This window comes from Zootoca vivipara, chromosome Z1, assembly GCF_965207765.1.
Source record: "Zootoca vivipara chromosome Z1, rZooViv2.hap1.1, whole genome shotgun sequence".
Taxonomy (NCBI): domain Eukaryota; kingdom Metazoa; phylum Chordata; class Lepidosauria; order Squamata; family Lacertidae; genus Zootoca; species Zootoca vivipara.
In genome coordinates, this window is record NC_142583.1 from 20468181 (window position 1) to 20492094 (window position 23914).

The 23914-nt window shown below is 42.5% G+C and overlaps 1 protein-coding gene and 1 pseudogene across 5 annotated transcripts in view; one reads left to right on the plus strand and one right to left on the minus strand.

Moving 5' to 3' along the window:
- The window catches only part of DLC1 (DLC1 Rho GTPase activating protein), a 251918-nt gene that overhangs the window by 56697 nt on the left and 171307 nt on the right, over nt 1-23914 (plus strand). For all 4 annotated transcript variants that reach the window (XM_035114152.3, XM_060278815.2, XM_035114153.3 and 1 more), the window contains exon 4: nt 2616-2777. In XM_035114152.3, coding sequence (XP_034970043.3) covers nt 2616-2777 — 162 coding nt within the window. The remainder of the gene's footprint in view (nt 1-2615; nt 2778-23914) is intronic.
- On the minus strand, nt 16191-16682 carry LOC118084536 (large ribosomal subunit protein eL27 pseudogene; annotated as a pseudogene). Its single transcript, XR_015947860.1, has one exon. The product of XR_015947860.1 is annotated as a large ribosomal subunit protein eL27 pseudogene (transcript).

Genomic DNA, 23914 nt, shown 5'->3' on the forward strand with positions numbered 1-23914 from the left:
TGGGATTGACCTGCAAGTTATTTTTACCCTTTATTTTGTTTATCCCTGAAATAAGCTGGATTTTTTTTATTAAAAAAAATCACAGTAGTGACATGTGGTATGGTAACTGAATTAATGAGATTTGCTAAGCCACTACTGTACTATTGCTATGGGATGGGAACAAGGTGGTAGAGCCAAAAGCATAGCTGTCAAGTTCTCCCTTTTTTAAAGGGAAATTCCCTTATGCTGAATAGGCTTCCTCGCGAGAAAAGGGAAAACTTGGCAGCTATGGCCAAAAGATGTTCTGTGGCATTTCAGACAGCAGGTGGAAATCACATTTTTAAAAAATAAAAAAATAAAAATGATGTCATTGATAGAAAATTCCTTGCAAGTAGAAAACTAAGGAGCGGGTTGGGCTAAAACTTGTCCTCCTCGTGTTCTAGGATTTTTTGCTCACTTTTTTTCAAAATGGGTAAACAGTCAAAAAATAAACATGAAATCCTTATTTGCAGTCCAAAGTGGCATAATCTATTCTACCATTTCCTGCTACATATATAGCAGACTTATCTGGGGCTCCTTAATAAGAATATCAGTAGCAATATTATTGTTATTTATTATATTATACTATACTATATTATACTATATTATATTATATTTATTATAATATTAATTTGTATACTGCCCTATATCCATATGTCTCAGGGCAGTTCTCAACACAAAGTTACACTATACGAAGCACAAAATATATAACAACAACAACAACTTTAAAATAGACAGGTGATAGACAAGCTTCGCTGAAAAACATATTGCCTAGATCTATTGATCTTCCTCTTAATGTGTGCTCATAAGCAAGAATCAGGTAGGTTGTCGATTGAAGTCTCACTTTATGTTGAGCAATAGGCCTGGCCATTGTGCTACGGGAACTTCATGCTGAAATCATTTCAACATACAAAGGTCCTTTGGTGGACCGCTTGATGTGGAAAGGATTCTTCGAATGTGGGAAATTGAAAACAAACAAACAAACCACTGAATTATATAAAGGCAGCTCATGATCTATAAACGTCACCTCTGTAACCCATCTTTCTTCAGAACCAGTAGAAAAGATGGCAGCCTTAAACATGAATATACATGTAACATTGTAACATGTAATGTGTTCATATTTCGCCATTCATATAATATATAGCCTTAGGCTAGAATCCAATACACAGTTACAGTATGTGGTTTATGCTTAGTTGTTTTCCATAGGAATTCATTGTGCAAAACTACACACTGAATTGTGGCCTCCTCTGTAAATCAAGGATGGGGAATCTGTGGCCTTCCAGGTGTTATTGGACTACAACTCCCCCCATCCCTGACCATTGGTCATGATATCCAGGGCTGGTGGAAGTTTGAGTCCACACATTCCTCAGCCCTACTGCAAATATTACAAAGAGCTTGAAGCAATGAAACATGCATAGGGGTGGGAGGGAAATTTGATTTGGTCTGCATTAATTAGTGAACCTACCTGATTCACAACTTCTGAAACAATATGCAAACCGAAACACAGGTACCCTTTGAAATTCACACTTCTCTGAATTTTGCAATACAGTTCTCCAGTCAAGTAACTTGTAGAAAAGGGCATAAGGTAAAGTGTGCATTTATTAGTGAAAGCAACGTACCCAAAATGCATTTTATATAGGAAAACTGCTTTGCAAAAATATGTCTGTTAGGCAAAAGTGCGTACAGAGGCAATTTTAGGGGAATTAGAAGAAATATGCACTAAAATGCTGCTGGGTTTTCATAAGGGGATTTTTTATTATTATTTTAAGCAAACTGATGGAGAAATGTGAGGAACTGATCTTAAGAGTGGAAAAAATAAAAATTGAGATAAACTAAAATTGACGGATTCCCCCATCACTAGACATGGATGTTACCCAGTTTTTGTTTACATTGTAAGAATTAAGAAACCACAAGAGGTTTCACCTGCACATGGTTCAAATGATGATGTCACTCCAGCTGTATAACAATTTCCGCATGGTGCTGGAGGTATCAGATGCTTCCAAAGACAAAAGGTGCGGACATAATCTGAGGTGTACAGGAAATACAAGGAGAAAACATGCCAGACTTTTGAAAAAACCTGGCTCGTAAACAAAGGGGTTTTTTAAAAAACTTATTTTTAGGGCGTTGCAGCTTTGATCTCAAGATATATTACAGTGTCAAGGAACAGCAGTGATTAGATCATCATTATTACTTACCGTGTTTTCCCGAAAATAAGACACTGTCTTATATTTATTTTTCCTCAAGAAAACACACTATGGCTTATTTTTAGGGGACGTCTTATTTTTAATTACGCGTCCAGCCTCGCCTCTTCCTTGGCGCCCTCCAGAACTGAGCCTATCACTATGGCTTATTTTCTGGGTATGCCTTTTATTGTGCAAATGCTTAGAAATCCTGCTACGGCTTATTTTATGGGTATGTCTTATTTTCGGGGAAACAGGGTAGAACAAGAATGTATAGGAATGTAGATAAAGTTGCAAACTTTTTAAACAACAACACCAATGTGTGATTTAATGTATTTCCTGTAGGTAATAGAATGGTAGCCACCTAAGGAATATACACATCCCTTAAATAGATTTGTCCTTCTTTTCTTTAAAAAGGATTTGGAATTGCATCCTGATTCTAGAGTGGACATTGCTCTACTGAGCCACCAGCAAACAAACGTACCACCCCCACCCCCTCCACCTCTTCCGCCACCCTATGTTGCTGATCAAGCATTTTCCACACCAATGACTGGTTCTGGAGCTAAACCAAAGGCTGGGGTGAGTCTTAAAATTATTCTGATATGGTAGCATTGGTTTTGGTATGGGGAGAATTGGGAGAAGAACAAGTAGCCAAGCTCTGCTGCCTTTGGAATGTGGATTGCCATCAAGATCTTACAAGGTTCATTCACATTTGCTATTTTGCAGGGGATAAGTTCCAGGGATGCTCCCGGTGAAAGCTGAAATTGAGTGCTTCTAAGTTGGGGGGGGGGTGCTCATGGGAAGGCAAGTTTCTCATTTAAGCAGGATTCCGTTTCATGAGATGCTCCTTGCAGTGTCTGACCAGAGAAGACCGGAACATGAAACTTGCTGACAGAGAAGGTGGTTCTGCCAGCAGATCCTCCCAGTGGGTGTCCTCCTCCCTAGTAAGGGAGTAAAATATTTAGCCTGCCAATTCACATGGCAGACCTAAGGTCAAACTGCATGTGATGTGAATGGCCTGTACTGTGCGAGTTGCTTGCTGCAACTCTCTCACACAGAGAGAGCTGCTTGTAGGACTGAGGTAGGAAACTTATGCCCCTCCAGATATTGTTGATCTCCAGCTCCCATGACCCCAGCCAACATGGCCAGAGATCAGGGATAATGAGAGCTGTAGTCCTGCAACATCTGGAAGGCCACACAGTTTTGGGGAGATCAAATATGATGGGAGATCTCAAGTAGCATGCTGCTGACCCTGGGCCAGAAATGTGTGAGCAGTTCTTCTGCTCTTTGCCTAGGTCAGTGGTTCCCAACCTTTTTTTTTTTTTTTGGCCATGCCCTTCCTAAGCATCTCTAAAATCCTGATGCCCTCCACCTGTGAGATATAATTCTTATTATTCAAAACGTGAACTCCTATTCATGTGGAGGAAGTTTAAAGGTCCATTAACTGTTAATAACTAATTCTTGAATTCCCCCCCCCAATCAAATTCCCCCCCCCATGGGGTGTGTGCCCCACGTTGGGAACCACGGGCCTAGGTGAAATGGAACTGAGCAGCAGTGTGACATCAAGAGGAATAGCGGGCAATGATAATAACTTCTTGGAAAAGACTTGGTGGCGTTCACAGATGTGTAGTGTCACTCATCCAAAATTATTCAATAGGGTTGGATCTGACCAGTTGTGTTGCTCTTCGTTCAGCCAAGGAGCGCTGGTTCCAAATGGTCTGGTTTCTGTTTAAATCCATTGGAAGCATTTCCCAACACTGTCAAAACTGCATGCTTCAGCTGGCCAGCTGTGGAGGATATGTGTTGTGGAATGTTATCATGTCAAACTGAGTAGAAAACAAGGTGGTTTTTATGCTTTGTGTGCCAGTGGGTTACACAGGCCACAGCAAAATGTGTGACGGAGGTGAACAAGGGGCTCCCCTTTGGACTAGGAACTCAAATGTTCACAGATGCTCCATGTAATGATTTCTTGTTTTTTTCCATTCTGGTATACCACTTCCTGCCTTGTAAAACGATATTTTAGGGGTAAGGATCTCTGGGGATCATGCATGATTATACAGTGGTACCTCGACTTACGAAGGCAAAACCTTCAGAAGTCGAAGCGTCCATTTTGCGCATGCGCAGAACACACGCGCAGCGAAAATACTTCCAGGTTAGCGGACTTCGGGAGTTGAAACCTTCGGATGTTGAGGCATTCGTAAGCCGAGGTACCACTGTACTTGAATGCATGCATTAATGGCTTTGGATTCATACATAGATAGAAGGTATATAAGAAGGTACCTTATACTGAGTCAGATCTTTAGTCATTCTAGCCCAGGCATCCCCAAACTGCGGCCCTCCAGATGTTTTGGCCTACAACTCCCATGATCCCTAGCTAACTGGACCAGTGGTTGGGGAAGATGGGAATTGTAGTCCAAAACATCTGGAGGGCCGAAGTTTGGGGATGCCTGTTCTAGCCCAATACTGTCTAAACCAGGCATCCCCAAACTTCGGCCCTCCAGATGTTTTGGACTACAATTCCCATCTTCCCAGACCACTGGTCCTGTTAGCTAGGGATCATGGGGGTTGTAGGCCAAAACATCTGGAGGGCCGCAGTTTGGGGGTGCCTGGTCTAAACTGACTGGCAGCTGCTCTGCAGGGATTTAGATTCCCCCAGCCCTACTGGATATATTGGGGATTGCACCTGGGACTTGGTGCATCCAAAGCAGATGCTCTCCCAGCCACTGAGCTAGGGATGGACTCTTGGAATTAGCATCTCAGTAATTTCCACCATTAAAGATTATGGGAACCACAAAACCTGTGGATTAATTTCAGTCAAATTCTGTGTATGGAAAGCATTTTTTTAAAAAAGCTATAGTTTTCTACCAAGTGTTTTATTACCTGTCATGGGTGGTTTCTAACTGGAATATTTGGAATAAGATTGCCGGAAGAGAAATCTTTCTCAGAATGTATAGTTCTGTATATCTCACTGGACAACCTGTATTTCATATCTGTTCGTTGTTGTTAGATTTTGTACAAATTCTGAAGACAGCCAAGGATCAATAAAAATGGATTAAAATGCTTTAAAAATAATAACATTAGGAGCGGTGATGTACTAAGGTACCCAGCTAAGGGTAAATTGGTTCGTATTTCCTGGGTGAAATGAGTAAGGACACTGATGTTTGTTGGATAGTGAAAGTCAAAAACTAATCAAGTCATAAGACTCAGCGGCGTTTATTGCGGTTTTCAAGTCAGAAGTGAATTCAGAGTTCTAACTGTCCCAAATTACGCTCAATGTGAATTTTAAGCAGAAATATGTGCTTCTCCCATAGCAAAACCCAACCCGGGGGGGGGGGGGGTAAATCAGGTTTACAGGATCTAGTTAGTTCAGCTGTAAGCCCAGTAGGATGTTGTACCTGTAGGTCATATCAAGCATGGGTTTCATTATTAATTAATTTGTTGCATTTATATTCTGCTTTTCTTCCATTATGGATTTTATACCTGAATGTAAACATACATAAGGATTCCAGATGGTCTCCCATCCAGGCACTGCCAGACCCATATTTAGCTTCAGCATGATTTTTGCATCGTATATTTTCAAGCTGACATCCTAACATGTCATTTGTTGGCAGAACCAGGAATGAGGAATGGAGATGAAAGTTTGAGCAAGTTTCTTAATGGAAAGTCCAAGCCCGCCCACACTTTTTTAGTATCAAAATCCATGGTTCAGTCCATCCCTAGGCTACTTGGGCCAAAACTCATCTGCAATTTAGAATCCCAGCAGCCAAAAAACACTTGTTCCAAATGATCTGGTTTGTGTTTAAGTCAATTGGATGTTCTTTCCACCACTATTGAAACCACTAATCTGGCATGTCTTATTTAATACCATGCAAAAGTAAGTTGAGCCAGACAGCTCAGATCATGAAAAGAAACAAAAGGGGAGCCGGAAAAGGCTCATCAAAATGGGTTGTCCATCAATGCGCTACCAGGTAAATCAAGCAGAGCAACAACGTGGAAATCTCTTAATAGCATCTCTTATTTAATGGAGTTTATTGTCCATTGCTATCTTAACAATAATAAAATAAAGGTAGATGGCTACTGAGAGCTTTATTTTATATACTTTTCACTCTGGAAAGTTGGACTACGTATAATCTGCCCGCTTAAGATATTTTATTTTGTTCTTGTGAGCTGCTATTGTAATATTTTGAGACCAGTGGGAGACCTTTGTTTAGAAGGGTTGGGGAATGCATTTATCAATTAATTTTATATAGAAAACAGTGGAAAGTCTCAAGTTATATGAGGGAATGGATAAATATAATACACTGTTAACTCATGGTAAGCAGTAAGATAATAAAAAGTGATTTGGTAAAGTGATTGATCTTACTACTTTAACTTCTGTGTATAAATCATTTTATTCAGAGTAAATATTAGGTGCCTATAGGTGTGCCAAAAACAGATAGTATCAAAAATTGAAAAATTGAGAGGTATTGCATCACTAGGTTCCACAATCAGTTTCTGGGCTGGGTGTTCCTCCTCCTGAGGAGCTGATAGACCTGGTCCTTGTTGACACATACAGGGGCCACATCTTCACCAAACATTTAAAGCACCATTATACAACTTTGAGTCATGGATTCCACCAAAGAATCCTGGGAACAGTAGTTTGTTAAAGGTGCTGAGAGTTGTCCCCAAAATTCTCTTGGGTGATAATTTGACTTGATATCCCAACTAACAGACCAAATTTCTGTTCCACTTGCACAGAGGCTGTGTGTTTGTGACTTTAAGTACATTTACAGTGGTGCCTCGCTAGACGAAATTAATTCGTTCCACGGGTCTTTTCTTATAGCGAAAAATTCGTCTAGCGAATCCCATAGGAATGCACTGGATTTTTTTGACTTTTTTTTAATTAATTGAATTTCAATGCATTCCTATGGGAAACCGTGATTCGCTAGACGAATTTTTCGTAAAACGCATTCGTCTAGCAAGGCAAGCTCCGCTCAAAAAATCCTTTCGTTAAGCGGAAAATTCATTAAGCAGGGCATTCGTTAAGCGAGGCACCACTGTAATCTGTTTTCTGTTCATAGTTCAGTGCATTCTTGTTGAAGTGAGGATACATGCATGTACAGCAGTTTAAGATCACAGCAGAGGGTGTGAATCGATTTCATTGTGGCTGAGGTGACAAAAAAAAATGAAAGCATTCACTCTGTGAAGGCCCATTCATATGTGAATGTAATTCTGGTGTGCTGCATCTCGCCTGTATCTGGAAGCTAAGGAGGTATTTCACTGTGGCTGCAAAAGAGGCGCACCACAACATGGCTGTTTAGTGTGGAATGTGCTTTTGGGGTCATCTGTAAGTTATTGATTTCATCAGTTCAGGCTTTTATATGCCAGCCTCTGACACAGATGCTGATTTCTAAACTTTTAACTATACATTTGGCAATTGTAAGCCACAGAGGAATGTAAATCAGTCTGAAAACACAACAGTCAGCAGTCCTTTCCCCCAGTAAGTATGAGAAACATGAAGAAAACTAAGCTAACAAGGAGAAAGGGGAAGGAGTTAAGTATGCCAGATGTCACTGTCTGCTGGAGAAACTGATGTCACCCTCGTCTGGGGGCAACTTCCATAGCTGTTTACTGCATCCAGCAAAATGTAAAATATCCAAGTGACAGTCAATCTGTCGTTTAAAATCTTGTAACTGAGTATATAGGGAGTTGCAACAAGCAGAACTCCTCCAAGCCCACCACAAAATACTTGTCTTTGACTTTTGCAAAGGAAATTGGCTGAGATTTGTATACAGCTGTGGAGAGGGGGAGGGAAGACAGTACTGGCAATGGAAGTGAAGGGCTGCCCATTTTCTGTACAGTGGTACCTCGGTTCACAAACACAATTGGTTCCGGAAGTCCGTACTTTACCTGAAACGTACTTAACCTGAAGCAAACTTTCCCATTGAAAGTAATGGAAAGTGGATTAATCGGTTCCAGACAGGTCCGTGGAGTACTTAGACTGAAAATACTGAAACCGAGGCGTACTTAAACCGAGGTATGACTGTATTAATTTAATGACATAAAGAACCATTCTGTATTCAAAGGATATATAATTGCATTTGTATATTCCAACCCTCCCATATCTATCTGTTGGTAGCATTTGCCCAATTCATGGCTCAGTGTTCTTAAAATAACAAGCAGCCTTGTTCGAGGAGCCCATTCTTACAGATGTAGATCTTTAAGAAATTTAGGAAATTTAGGACCTTTGGTAAGTTTGTTATCGCTGATCTAGGGCCGTCTCTAGGCCCGGGTCCAGTGGCGCGGGGCACCAGGGCGCCAGGCCACCAGGGGCGCCGCTGCGCCCGCTGAGAGGCGCGCCGGGTGCAGCCCTAGGCGCGCCTCTCAGCTGTTCAGGCCGCTCTCTGCAGGCGCGCGGGCCTGGGGCTGCCTCCGCCGCGTGCAGAGGCGTCACAACAGGGGGCGGCCAGGCTGGATGGCGCAGGACACCGCCCCTCCAGGCGGCAGCTGCGCTGTGCGTTGCACCCGCCCACCGCACCAGAAAACGGGGCAGGGGCGCGCCGGAGGGATCCGTCGCGCCAGGGCGCCGATCTCTGCATCAGAGAACTCAATGCCATTTCCTTCAACTAGCAACTGAGGTTTTGATGAAGAAGCTCGACATAAACATGGGGAAGGAATCCTTTCAATTTTAAAACAGTGCTTTAGATTGCTTCCATGGGGACAGAATGCAGGAGGCTATATCAGCCCTGAGTTCCTGCTGCAGGAGGGCACTGCAAGACTCATAGCTGACTGCTGAGACTTTTACCCTAGTTCAGGCAATCACATGGCATTTTGAGGGAGAGAACCTTTGCAAGGAAAAAGAAAACTCAAATATTCTCAGACTGACTTGCCTTCCAAAGCAATGCATCTTTGCGCAATTATGAAGCTAACTCAGCTTCATAGTGCTTAACTGCAGCTGGACTACATCAAATACCTTTAAGCACTATGAAGCTGAGTTGATTTCAGTGGGAAGAATTACAGTGGACAATTACATCGCTGCCACTGTTGGTGTGTGTGTGTACATATGAGTTTGTTTGCTTGTTTTTGCACTACCGTAATGCAAAAAGCTTTAAAAATGGTGTATAATTTATGATGCATACATGATTTGAATGTATGCATAATAGACTTTTATTGCATTAAGCATGGTCATCTTTCTCCACCAACAAATATTAGGGTGCTTTCTGCAACATATTTTTTTGCCCCAAATATTTCCTGTGAATTTTGTGCTATAAATCTGAAACATCAATATGGATCTCAACAATTAAAACATCAGATGAAATACACACAATAACAACACAATAATATAGCAGGCAAGCATTAATATACAACTGAAATGTCTCATCAGCTCTCCACAAAAGCCTGGGCAAAGGTAGTGCCAAAAAACAACAACAACACAGCCAAATAATGTCAGCACCAGCAATATCTCAAGGACAAGGGAATTCCACAACTCCAAAAAAAAGACTATATTCTCTATTATCATACTGTAGGTTTTCCCTGGCAGTGGAATGACAAGAAAGACTATCTTGCAGATCTCAGTGCATGCGCAGGGTGATATGGGAAGTGTTTCTCTTTCAGATAACTGGGTCCCCAGTTATTTAAGGCTTGGTAGCACATAAAACACCAACAGTTTGGCCAAACAAATGTTCAGCGGATTTTATAATGCAAACCAGGCCAGTCTTTATTTAGTTATTTTACTGATATATTCGTTTACCTTTCAGAATGTCTTATAGTGAAGCTTAGAAAAATATATTAAAACACTAAAAATATCAGTGACGATAAAATCAGCAATGAATCTTTGCAGCAAAAGGGATTTATAAAAGCAAGTCAGCATCTACAGATTTTCATTTTAAAAGATGAATGAATCAGCCAACCCAAAGCACCTAGCAGATTAACCTCAAAGATCTTTCCCACTGCAAAAACTCCTCCCAAATTTGGAAAAGTCTGCCAGCTGCAGATGCACATGCATCTATCATCATTCATATAAAGCAAAACACAGCATCTACCCCCTGGTCTGTTGCTACACTCTGAGCTGCACTCAGTGGCAGAGAACATGCTTCACATGCAGAAAGTCCCAGGTCCCACCCCTGCCATCTCCAGGGAGGGCTTAGGAAAAGACTCCTTGTGAAACTCCTGAGAACAACTGTCAGTTGGAATCAACGGTGCTGTGCTAAGCATGATGGGCCAAAGGCGGCTGGCTTCCTGTGTTCCTGTCTGTCGCAGAAATGCAATCTGGTTGGCCATAGCCATCTGTTGGGACCAGTACCGGATTTCGCATTATGTTTCTTCACACAGCTGTCAATGTGTTTCAGGGCCTCTCACTTTTCTTGTTATGGTACTCCATTGCTATCCACCTGGGACTTCTGGGAAATAACAGGGCAACTTTGGTTTGGTACACACACACACACACACGCACACGCACACGCACACACTGATCTTGCTCTTAACACCATGTACCAATCAGATCAAGAACCTCACTAGGTATCCATCTCATACTAATAGATCATTTAAAAAAATAAGGAGAGGAAGATAAAGTCCCGCCCAGAGATGAATGGTTGATGAAGATGATGGACTACGCCAAAATGGCAAAAATGACCAGGAAAATCAGAAACTAGGAAGATAGAAACTTAATAAGGAATGGGGGAAATGGACAATTTTCTTAAGATAACACTGTAAACAACTAAAAACTTTGGCAGGATTTGAGTTTGTAATGTACTAAAAACTAAGGTAAAAATGGATTAAAGGTAAAGTACCCCTGACCATTAGGTCCAGTCATGACCGACTCTGGGGTTGCGGCACTCATCTCGCATTATTGGCCGAGGGAGCCGGCGTATAGCTTCTAGGTCATGTGGCCAGCATGACAAAGCCGCTTCTGGCGAACCAGAGCAGCACACGGAAACGCCGTTTTAAAATGGATTACCTTAAGAAAAACAGAGGAAAATATATGATGCAGCAGAAAAAGTTTGATAATGGAAACCATGGAAGGGTGAAGGGAAGTCTAAGTCCTAAATGTTGGTGATTATGATTAATGTTTGAATTCAAATGTATAGTGTAAAATTGAATTAAAAAGATTTTTAAAAAACAGAAAAATAAAGAGAGCACTGGACCAAAATACTTTTCAGATGGGCGAAAGCTGCTGAACCCAGACAAGAGCAGAAACAAACATTTGAAGATGATGACTGAAGTAAAGGAAGTGACTGCAGAAGGAACACAGAAGAACATAGCATTGATGAATTCATCTGAGAAGGACACCCTGGTTGGTGTCAGGTGCTGCTAGAATCTATGTGTGGCTGCCCCATGTGGTGAACCACTGAACTGCAGGAAGAAGCTATCTCAGTGAAGAATCATCTAGATTTACTCTGCCCACCTAGGCTGACCACCAGAACTTTATGGGCAAAAAGGAATACAGTTGGCTCCCTTATCTAGTTGGGCCTTGCTTGAACAGCAAGGTCTTCTTAAACTCTGGTACGTTGCTGACTCCTGACTTGTTCTTCCTTTGTTCTTTGGTTCTGACTCCTGGCTTATTTCTGGTTTGTCCTTTGGTCCTGCCTTGCTCTTCAGTTGTGACCACTAGCCTGCATCACACCTCCTGGTTCCAAGTCCTTGACTCATCTCGGACTCAGCCCCAAGAAACAGGCAGATTATTTAGAGCAGGAAGGAGAGGCAGACACTGTACCTTGGAGGTGTCCCCTGAATAGGTGCAGTGAAACTGAAACCTGGATAAGTTCATTCTTTGGATGGTTGTACCACTAAAGAGAATAGTACACCATAGCTGCCAAGTTTTCCTTTTTCTCACGAGGAAGCCTATTCAGCATAATGGAATTTCCCTTAAAAAAAGGGATAACTTGGCAGCTATGTAGTACACCTGTATTGCTATGGTAACAGAATATTCAAACCATGCCAATTTCAAACATAACATGGTATGGTTGTATACAGCCTGTGAATATTGCATACATCAACAGAAAAGCATGTCTTTGCAGCCATTTCAGCTGAGATGTACATGAGCACTTATGAAACTTAAAATATTGGCTTAGTAGGACCACTTTGCATTCTAACCGTAGCATATAGTCTAGCTTTCTCTTGGGTTCAGTTAACTCACTGAATGCTGCCATCTACTGCTTGCATCAAGAAAATCTATGGTGTGCAAGATACAAAAGCAGACAGAAAGGATGAATTACGTTAAGGATCCCATTTCAAAGTCTGTTTTAATCATTTTTCTCAATAAACCACACATCCCTGTGCATGTTTAATTGCAAGTAAGTCCTAATAAGTTCAATGGGGCCTACTCTCAGGAAAGCATTCATCAGATTACAGCCTCTCTTGGTAAAATTAATTGGTCAGACAATGACTAGAATTAGTGGGGAAATACCCATTAAAATATGATTAGAAATTTAGAAAATATGCTTAGAAAACTACATGAAAGCAAAAATAGGTAAGTGAATGTCTATGGAACAATTTTCTGTCCCCCCCCCCCAGTTAAGGGTGATTGATATTACATGCAAAAGTAAACTGCAAAAGTAAACTGCTGTACTCAGCAGAATCTCCAAGTTAATTATTATGTATAACAATTTATTTGACCTTTTTATTCATGTGTTTATAATACATTGGTTGGACTTCATTTGTTTCCAGTTGACAAATACATAATAGAAATAATCGGTTGTGTCCAGTTAAATGATGCTCAGAGTAACCTCGCTGAAATTAATGGATCTAGGTTAGTCATGTCCATAATTTTCAATGAGTCTTCTCTGACCCATTCACTTCAGATAGTTCTAAATAGGAAATAAGAGGTATAGTTGGCAGTGACAGTGTCACAGTAAGCAAAATATACACACACACCCCACTCCAAAGGTCTTATGTGCTGGTTCACAGATGTGTTTCATCTGGTCAGATAATGAAATAAAGCACCACCAAAAATTTCATTCAAAGTTAAGCAATTTATTTTTGAATAAATAAATTTTTTTTATTGCTTCCTTCTGCTTTGAATTAGGGTCATCCCTTCATAAGAAACAGGTGGCAGGATTGTCTGCCATTCAAGTTTCTGTAGGTTGTTTGATGAATAAAATCTAGCTAGAAAAGGCAGTTTGGCATTGCAAAATGTCAGCAGAAGTTTTATTTCCCAAAACTAGACAAGTAGTGGTCTGTATTTCATTTAAGCATCTAGAATTTTTTCAAAAAATATTGAGGCAGATAGATGACTTGCTATCCAGAGCTTTAATAACTCTACTGATGTTGTGTGGAAGTTTTTGATGCTACAAAATTAACCCATGAATTACAGCAGATTTGGGGGGGGGGGCTATGGTCTCCAGATGTTATTTGGTGCACTATATCTGCAAGCCCTGACTGTTAGCATGCAATCTAGGGCAGATGAGAGTCCAACCACATCTGGAGGGCCACAGGTTCCCCACTCTTAAATTCAAGGATCAACAAGTGGTGCAGTTCAGTCTAGCGACCACACTAAACTTGGCCATCCTTGCGCAACATTCAGGATTTGATGGTCATGTAACCATGTATCTAAGATCCAAAGAATTTAAGGCAGGCATCTCCAAACTAGGGTTGCCAGACTCAATAGTGGACAGGACTTCTGTGCCTTTAATTGCCCTGTTCTGTTTTGAGTCTGGAAACCTTAAAGAGAAACCAGCAGACGCTTTGCTTGGAAATTAAACAAAGGGTCTGCTGGTTTCTCTTTAAGGTTTCCAGACTCAAAAGAGAGCAGGGCAATTAAAGGCACAGAGGTTCTGTCCACTATTGAGTCTGGCAACCCTACCCCAATCTGCGGCCCTCCAGATGTTCTGGCCTACAACTCCCATGATCCCTAGCTAACAGGACCAGTGGTCAGGGATGATGGGAATTGTAGTCCAAAACATCTGGAGGACCGAAGTTTGGGGATGCCTGATTTAAGGCATGGATAATAAAATATACTTTAGCTGCTATCCTAACCCCACTTACCCTTTGAAATCAACATGACTTATGTCTGAGTAGACATGGTTAGGATTTCACTGTTAGTCTGCTGAGCACTGAGAAAGGTTATTAGATGCTTGAGGTTATTATTTGTCCTGGCAAATTGTATTACTTGCAACAAGGCACTCTGGCATCAATGTGATAATCAGTCTTGCCCCCAAAATAAGCATCCAGGCTTCTATAACAAACTCAGGCCCTGATCAGGCATGCCCTCCATGAGTTCTCTGCATGTAGGAAGGGGAAAGTGGTGGCATGTGTACCAGTTCCTTCCACCTTCACACCATTCTCTGCACATAGAGCACAAAGATCAAAAGGGGAAATCTTTGGGGGGGAAACAGCTGACAGGGTTGCCAGACTCAATAGAGGACAGGACTTCTGTGCCTTTAATTGCCCTGCTCTCTTTTGAGTCTGGAAACCTTAAAGAGAAACCAGCAGACCCTTTGTTTAATTTCCAAGCAAAGGGCCTGCTGGTTTCTCTTTAAGGTTTCCAGACTCAAAAGAGAGCAGGGCAATTAAAGGCACAGAAGTCCTGTCCTCTATTGAGTCTGGCAACCCTATCAGCTGAATACACTTAGAACCCTGCGTATCAGCAGGAACCCTGTTTCAGTAGGCTCTCATTCACATGGAAGCTTCTGAGTGTGCAGTCAAAGATTTCCTCTTCAGGTCTTATAACTCAAAGCCTGAAGGTCAGTCGAGGAGCCAGCAGGGATGCAGACCAGGTGGGGCGTGCTAGCACATGCAAACCCTCCCTCCATACATTCTGAGAACTTATGAAAGAAACGCCTGAGTGCGCTTGACCAAAAATATTGCACGGGTCTTGGGTCCTCTAATAGCTTTCGCTTTCTTGACTCCTAATGCGTTCCCAGCTTCCAATCTCAAGTCTCTGCGGGTGTTATTAGTCAGAAATCAGATCTGTCAGATTAATTTAGAATTCAATATCTTTTCTAAGTTTTCAGGTGTCAGAGACAGTAATAAAACAGGAAAGAAAGCCCAAACTTTTCAACAGTTTAGAGAGAATGATTAATCTTAAATGAGGAAGGGCAGTAGTGTGGTGAAATTGACATGAAGAAATAAGTCGGATGACTAAAAGGGGAGGGAAACCATAGCAAGGCAAATGTTGTTATATCAGCAGTACAAATTTATTTATTTTATTTGTGTTCCGTCTTTCTTCCATCATGGATGTTGTGGTGTACATGGGATTCCCTGACCGTCTCCCATCCAGGCTCTGACCTGAGACTGAATGCTGAATCTGTTCGATAAGAGAGAGAGAGAGAGAGAGAGAGAGAATAGTGCCGGATTTACGTATAAGCTAAACAAGCTATAGCTTAGGGCCCCACTCTCTTGGGGGCCCCCAAAAAAAATTAAAGGAAAAAAACCCTGGATGTACATTTTCAAAATATAAGATAAAATAAAATAAAACCTAAATGCAGTTAGAGCTTAATAATTATTTCACTACTAATATACTTCTTCTTAATTGTATTTCAGTTCAACAATTACTTTGATAAAATACATATTTTGTTATGTGCAAATGGCTTCTTTAGATACCTCTTAGGTCCATAAATTACCAAATAGCATATATTCAACACACAAAAACAGCGACAATTTGTTGTTGACAAAGGACAGCTGGACATATAAAGGGCCCCATTATCTTCAATCGCTTAGGGCCTCATCAAACCTAAATCCAGCCCTGATATATAGTTTAAGAAATATGTTGCTCTTCACTGGCTAGAACTAAGCCAAAGTAATAATATTACCAGTTCTAGCAGCAAACTTTAATCCAGAGATTCAGTTCGTATGGCCACTGGTGTTGGGATACCGGCCACACCTCAGAGGAGTGGACAAGTTGGGAGGTACTAGAAGCTAGAAGCTTGAGGGATAGCAAAGATGCAGAGGCTGGGAGGTGGCCCAGCACCGGGCAGGGTGATGAGGTTTCCAGTTTGGATGCAGGCTCTGACAGAGGTGACAGAGGGGAGCCAGACCCTGCAGCTGTCCCCCAGATCCATCCTGACAGCTTCTCTGCTTTTTTTCTTTGCTTTTTTTTTGGCTTTTCAAAAATATTTATTGATGCAAATGCATGCCACTCAGAATCTGAGCTTCTGGAAAAACCACTTGTTCTTGCCTGTCTTGTATCTCTCCTCAAATTTCACTTTGGCCTCCCGCCGTGCTTTATGTTTCAGCGCAGGGTCCCTAAATACATCCTTGTTGACAACGGTCTTGTCAAGGGGAATATCAACTGAGTACATGGTAGGCATCAAGTGGTTGTAATTGTAGACCTTCACAAATGACTTCATCTTGGAATGCTTGGCAATCTTCTTGCCCATGCTTGCAGTCACTTTGCGTGGGTAGCAATCGATGCCAGCCACCAGAGCGTGGCTGTAGGGGCGGTCAGAGGTGCCATCATCAATATTCTTAACAATAACAGCTTTGCATCCGGAGTAACGCCCAGCAAGGACAAGGACTACTTTCCCTGGTTTCATAAACTTGCTCATCTTGGAGCTGTGGCAGCCAGGGCCATCTTAAACGCCCCTGCCGCTGTGGTGCGCCGGAGCTCTCCAGCGCCCTCCCGCCCCGTTTCCCAGCGCGGTGGGCGGGTGGGCGCAGCGGCGGGCGGGCGGGCGGGCAGGCACAGCGCGATCTCTCTGGCGCCCTCCCGCCCCATTTCCCAGCATGGTGGGCGGGTGGGCGCAGCGCGCAGCGGACCGGCGGATCGGCCGGCCAGCGGGCGGGCACAGCTCGCAGCGCCTTTCTGGCGGGCCAGCGCCATGGTGCCCCGCGCCACCGGGAGTCTACCTAGAGCCGGGCCTGGCGGCAGCGATGGAACCCACAGCTTTTCTGCTGATGGCTCTCTGGCCCCACTTCATGCCCTCATGTTGCACTTGGCATCACTGTCCATCCCAGCATCAGATACTTCATGTGAGGCGCAGCCTAGGAAATTTGAGAAGACATCCAGATTTGCAGCAGAACCCACCAGGTTCAAGTAAATCCAGCTTCTGCTCTGGTTTGAGTCCAGTACAGGCAGAGCAGAACCACAAATATGCTGCTAGGCTCTGCCTTCAGTGGAATTTGGTGGCATATCTAACAATTTCCTGATACATTTACCTCCAGGCAGACTGTTACCCACAGCAGAGAACATAATTGAGTTTAGGGGGAAGTTTACAAAAGCACTGCAATGGTTTGGAGAACACGATCTTACAGGCTTTCAGAATGAGTTATTCCAAATTTTCCTTGATGTTGAGGTTTCCCTTCCTAAGATAATGAAGAAAAAATTACAGTCACTATGCCACAACTTAGCAAGACTGAAATCTGGTCTGATTAACATAAGGCATTGAGAAGAAGTCCAGAATTACCCGAGTGACACTGGACACATCAGCCAACAGTTCTTGGGCAATCCTCAAATGTCAGATTAGCAAAATTCATCTTGAAACATTATTCCAACATCTTTGATCATTCCCATAGACCTCCAAGAATGACAACACAAAGCCACTTATCATGTAAACTACAGAATAATCCACTTTTTAATCCTGTTCAGCCATGCTGAATACAATAGCTGAGGAAAGGTTTTTTTTCCCATTCACATGAATCGCAAAGCGATGCATACTAATGAGCTCTGGAAATTGGCTTCATTAGCTTAATAAATTCTTCCATTTACCTGCCAACGTTTGATGACAAAGCTTCTATTGATATGGACTGCAAAGTATTTTAGATGAGGAAATGGAAAATTCTGTCATTCTAAGAACATTGCCAGGTTCAGATCTGCGGTGAGCGTCAACACTGGAAAATCCTATCAATGTTGTAAACATATCCATCTCTCAAAAGAAAATTTGAACATTAAAATTACATATCCATGCATGGGGTTTTGATGGATTTTTGTTGGGAGTTAAGAAAGATGCATCTGTACATAGCGTGTGAATTTGTGGTTAGGTTTAATTCCTAAAGTTATTCTCCATAAGGTACGGTATGTATGGGGAAGGTATGCATGCAGAATGTCCAGGCATCTCCAGAAAGAAGAATCAGTGTGGACTGTAGACAATACAGTGGTACCTCGGTTTACAAACACAATTGGTTCCGGAAGTCTGTACTTAACCTGAAGCGTACTTAACCTGAAGCGAACTTTCCCATTGAAAGTAATGGAAAGTGGATTAATCCGTTCCAGACTGGTCCGCGGAGTACTCAACCTGAAGTGTACTTGACCTGAAGTATGAGTGTAATTGTTTCCAGAAGTCCATACTTAACCTGAAGTGTACTTAACCTGAAGTGAACTTTCCCATTGAAAGTAATGGAAAGTGGATTAATCCTTTCCAGACGGGTCCGCAGAGTACTTAAACTGAAAATACTCAAACCGAGGCGTACTTAAACCGAGGAATGACTGTACTGAGCTAGGTGGACCAATTGGTCTGATACAAAATAAAGTAGCTTCCCATGTTCCAAAATCTATGTCCTTAGAAAGATGCAAAATAGTATGCAGAGTGTGGGGGAATAAGCATGCATGCCTGGAAATTCAGAAGTCAGAAGTTATAATATTGTGATGCATGCTGGTGGTACTGTACATTTCTGATCCCACTGCTCATTTCCATTTCTTATGCCAGAGTTTGGTTCCAGATGCTGAAATGTCAATACATTCACAAAACGCCCAACTCAGAATGGGTTTCCATTCATTTCAAATTAGGAGGTGGCTGCCACATGGCTTCTCTTGCATTGAATAATTGAGAACCCCACATGTGCAAACAATCTGGGCGTGTATGAGAAGCACATGGATAGGGGAGGTGGTTTCTCATTGTTTTAGAGGTTACCATAATTTTCGGATCTTTGCAAACTTGTTCTTCTGTGAATTACTCTGTTACTTAACCACCGGATGTGAAGAAATTTGCGAAAGATTGTTTTCACGTATATTTCTGGCAGTCATTGTACATTTTTCTATGTAACCACTGGTGTAAAGGCTGTCCTTACCGAAGACTTGTGCATTAAAAAAATAAATATACAATGGACTGATGCACATCAGTGAATAAAATATCCTTGACATAAAACTCACAGTTGAGCAAATTTTAAAAAAAGCTGCCTTATACTGACTCAGGTCATTGGTCCATCCAGTTCCATCTTGTCTACACTGGCAGCGGCTCTCTGGGGTTTTGAGCTCTGCCTCTAAGCTACATCCCTTCCTCGCAGTCAGAAAGAGAACTGGGAAGAGTTAAATTGCCAATGCTTCTAAATGTCTTTCCAGTCTGTTCCTAGGCTGTGCAAGTGAATCAGAGTTGGCGCACTGTGCATCTTTTGCCACACACAGCCAGGCCACATTCTTTCTTCACAAGGCAAGCTAGCCATTCAGTGCCAGCTATGAGTGAGGTTCGTTATGATGAAGCTTAGCAACTGCAAAAGTGACGTGTTGTTTCAGCATGTGGGGGGGAACCTACGGAAAAGGATAGGTGTTTAGGGAACAAACCATTTTTAAAAAGAGAGAAATAGGCAGGGTTATTCCAGAATAGATATGGTGAACAAGGACATTTTTTTCTGGATGTCTAGTGACTTCCAACTTTCTTCCCCCTGCCTTGTTCAGAATCTCATCAGATTCCACAGTTCAAATTTGACAGAATCTGGAACATTCCATTGGCTCCAGGGTTATTACTCCTCAGTACAATAGGCCTTAGCATATACATATGGATAGGTCTCTACAGTGGTACCTCAGTCTACGACATACCGTAGCTGCCAACCCTCCCTTTTTTGCAGGAAACTCCCTTAATCTAAGCCACAGCTGTCAACTTTCCCTTATTTTCAAATCCGAAAGTTGACAGCTATGGTCTACGAACAGTCCTGTTAACGAACTATTCGGTATACGAACTCCGCAAAACCGGAAGTAGTGTTCCAGTTAGCGAACTTTACCTCAGTCTACAAACGGAAACTGAACAGTGGAAGCGTACTAGCGGTGGGAGGCCTCGTTAGGGAAAGCGTGCCTCGGTTTAAGAATGGCTTTGGTTTAAGAACAGACTTCCGGAACGGATTAAGTTCATAAAACTGAGGTACCACTATATAATACTGTGTACTGATGTCGCTGCCATTGTTGCTGTGTGCCAGAGAATAAAAACTAAGTTTTAGGTGTCTAATTGCCTACAATTATGTCCTGAATATGGAGAGGCTTTGCATAGGTGTGTAAGTATTCTTACACACCTATGCAAAAATTCTACAAGGCAGGCTTAGGCAGTATGTGGACCGAGAACTCCCAGAAGTGCAAGCTGGATTTCGAAAGGGCAGAGGAACCAGAGACCAAATAGCAAACATGCGCTGGATTATGGAGAAAGCTAGAGAGTTCCAGAAAAACGTCTACTTCTGCTTCATTGACTATGCAAAAGCCTTTGACTGTGTCGACCACAGCAAACTATGGCAAGTTCTTAAAGAAATGGGAGTGCCTGATCACCTCATCTGTCTCCTGAGAAATCTCTATGTGGGACAAGAAGCTACAGTTAGAACTGGATATGGAACAACTGATTGGTTCAAAATTGGGAAAGGAGTACGACAAGGTTGTATATTGTCTCCCTGCTTATTTAACTTATATGCAGAATTCATCATGCGAAAGGCTGGACTAGATGAATCCCAAGCCGGAATTAAGATTGCTGGAAGAAATATCAACAACCTCAGATATGCAGATGACACAACCTTGATGGCAGAAAGCGAGGAGGAATTAAAGAACCTTTTAATGAGGGTGAAAGAGGAGAGCGCAAAATATGGTCTGAAGCTCAACATCAAAAAAACCAAGATCATGGCCACTGGTCCCATCACCTCCTGGCAAATAGAAGGGGAAGAAATGGAGGCAGTGAGAGATTTTACTTTCTTGGGCTCCTTGATCACTGCAGATGGTGACAGCAGTCACGAAATTAAAAGACGCCTGCTTCTTGGGAGAAAAGCAATGACAAACCTAGACAGCATCTTAAAAAGCAGAGACATCACCTTGCCGACAAAGGTCCGTATAGTTAAAGCTATGGTTTTCCCAGTAGTGATGTATGGAAGTGAGAGTTGGACCATAAAGAAGGCTGATCGCCGAAGAATTGATGCTTTTGAATTATGGTGCTGGAGGAGACTCTTGAGAGTCCCATGGACTGCAAGAAGATCAAACCTATCCATTCTTAAGGAAATCAGCCCTGAGTGCTCCCTGGAAGGACGGATCGTGAAGCTGAGGCTCCAATACTTTGGCCACCTCATGAGAAGAGAAGAATCCTTGGAAAAGACCCTGATGTTGGGAAAGATTGAGGGCACTAGGAGAAGGGGACGACAGAGGACAAGATGGTTGGATAGTGTTCTCGAAGCTACGAACATGAGTTTGACCAAACTGCGGGAGGCAGTGCAAGACAGGAGTGCCTGGCGTGCTATGGTCCATGGGGTCACGAAGAGTCGGACACGACTAAACGACTAAACAACAACAACAAGTAAGTATTCTGAGACACACACACACACACACACTGTTTTCTTCTGCTATTACAAAGGATATTGATTCAGATTGATTGGAAATGTTAAATGGCAAAACCGGCGAGACTTTGCTGTGTCACTGAAGGCTGTGGAGATGCTCTGCAGCCGTGTCAAGCTGAGATGTTTGTTGCTTCCGTTCAAGACAGCAGGGCTGTCAGCTCCTTAAGAAAGCACCTGAACTTTTGCTCCCTATTTAGTCTAGGTAGCTTAACGTCTTCCAGTCCTTCCTTATGCCTCGCCGAATAGCCTTGTCTGGGTTCTGCTCTGCAGTTGTGCTGGAAAATGTCCCTGGACACCTTTCAAATATTTATGAAATGTATAGCTCTTCTTCCCTATAGGCCTCGCTTGAGACAGCACATTTTCGCTCCGACAGGCAGATGCAAGCATAACAGTTCCCCTCTGGGGCGACTCCCACAACCACATTATTCTCGGCTATTACCACTTTGTATTAACCCCTGCCACACCTTATCTCTCATCTGCCCACCTATATGCATGCTGTTCTACAGAATAATAATAATAATAATAATAATAATAATAATAATAATAATAATGCCTGTTCAGGCATCCATAAGGAAGCGGTGGATCCAACGGAACAGGCTGAGAAGGCATGGCCAGCTGCTTTGTGCATGATGAAGCATGTACACTGGAGCATCCTAGATGAATGTTTCTCCTCTAGGAGGAGAGATGTTGAGCCTTCCAGGATTCATGACCAACCAGGCAAAAGTAGGAAAGACAGGACTAGATCACCTGGGACATTTTTCTCAACCCTTGGGAAAAGAGTTTCCCCTCTTGCTTCTGTATATAGAGCTCTCCAGATGTTGCTGGACTCCACTTTCCGCCATCTTTGACCACTGACCATGCTGGCTGGAGTTGAGGAAGTCCAACATCACCTGTGGGTGCAGAAATTTCCCACCCCTGCTCTTTGTTGTTTAGTCGGTTAGTCGTGTCTGACTCTTCGTGACCCCATGGACCATAGCACGCCAGGCACTCCTGTCTTGCACTGCCTCCCGCAGTTTGGTCAAACTCATGTTCGTAGCTTCGAGAACACTGTCCAACCATCTCATCCTCTGTCGTCCCCTTCTCCTAGTGCCCTCAATCTTTCCCAACATCAGGGTCTTTTCCAAGGATTCTTCTCTTCTCATGAGGTGGCCAAAGTATTGGAGCCTCAGCTTCACGATCTGTCCTTCCAGTGAGCACTCAGGGCTGATTTCCTTAAGAATGGATAGGTTTGATCTTCTTGCAGCCCATGGGAGTCTCAAGAGTCTCCTCCAGCACCATAATTCAAAAGCATCAATTCTTCAGCGAACCCCTGCTCTAGATATTACCAAAGCATCATTCCTCATTATGGGCTGAGCCGGTGGCCCATGTTTACTTGGGCGAGTTGAACGTTAGAGAATATCTGAGAGGAATTGTCCGAAAGAGAGACCATTCTGGTTGTTCCATGTAAGAAACAAACCTTTCTACTTTGTGCAACATTTGATCATGGTGAGCTGTAGACTCATCCACTCATGCCTACCTTTCTGATCTTATGGTGTTAGCAGTGGGATTGTGGTGGTTTCTTCAAGAAAATGGTTGCAATATGTGTGGCAATTTCTGTTGGGATCAGAGGAAATGGAAAGCAAATGATAAATTTGAGTACAACCTTTATTCTGTGATGTGATCTTGCTCTAACACTTAGTTGTACCACCTCAGATTTCAGGTGTGTTTTGACCTATCTAGGAGAAAACTAGAATAGAAACCTCCACTCTGGTAGGTAAGCTTTTAATTTGAAGCATTATTTGGGTGTACTTGACACACACACACACACACACACACACACACACTTACTTCTGAAAGCTGAGCTGGACTTTACCATGTCAGACAATAGGCCTTTGCATTGCTTCTCTTAACTGAATTCGCTCCATAGGCTTTGGAGTACAACCCCTATCAGCCAGAAAGCATGGCCAATAGTCAGATATTATCAGAGTCCAAAACATTTGGAGGGCACCCGGTTGGAGAAGGTTGCCCTAGAGAATGGTTCTGGGTGTTAATTTTTCTTTCCTAGTGTCTGAATTGGCCTTCAGATAACAAATTCTTATCTGAGTGGTCGTTAAGGTTGCTTTTCTTTCCTATCCTTCAGGCATACACTGGGGTGTGAAATTGTGAAGACCCAGGATATTCAGTGTAGAGGAAGACTCAGAGGTCATTGAAAACAGCTGAAATGTTGCTTGGGATTTCACAATCCTTGTTAAATCACAGGATTAGTACCAAAGGCAACATAGCTACAGGGACCAAGTAGGAATGTCCCAGAG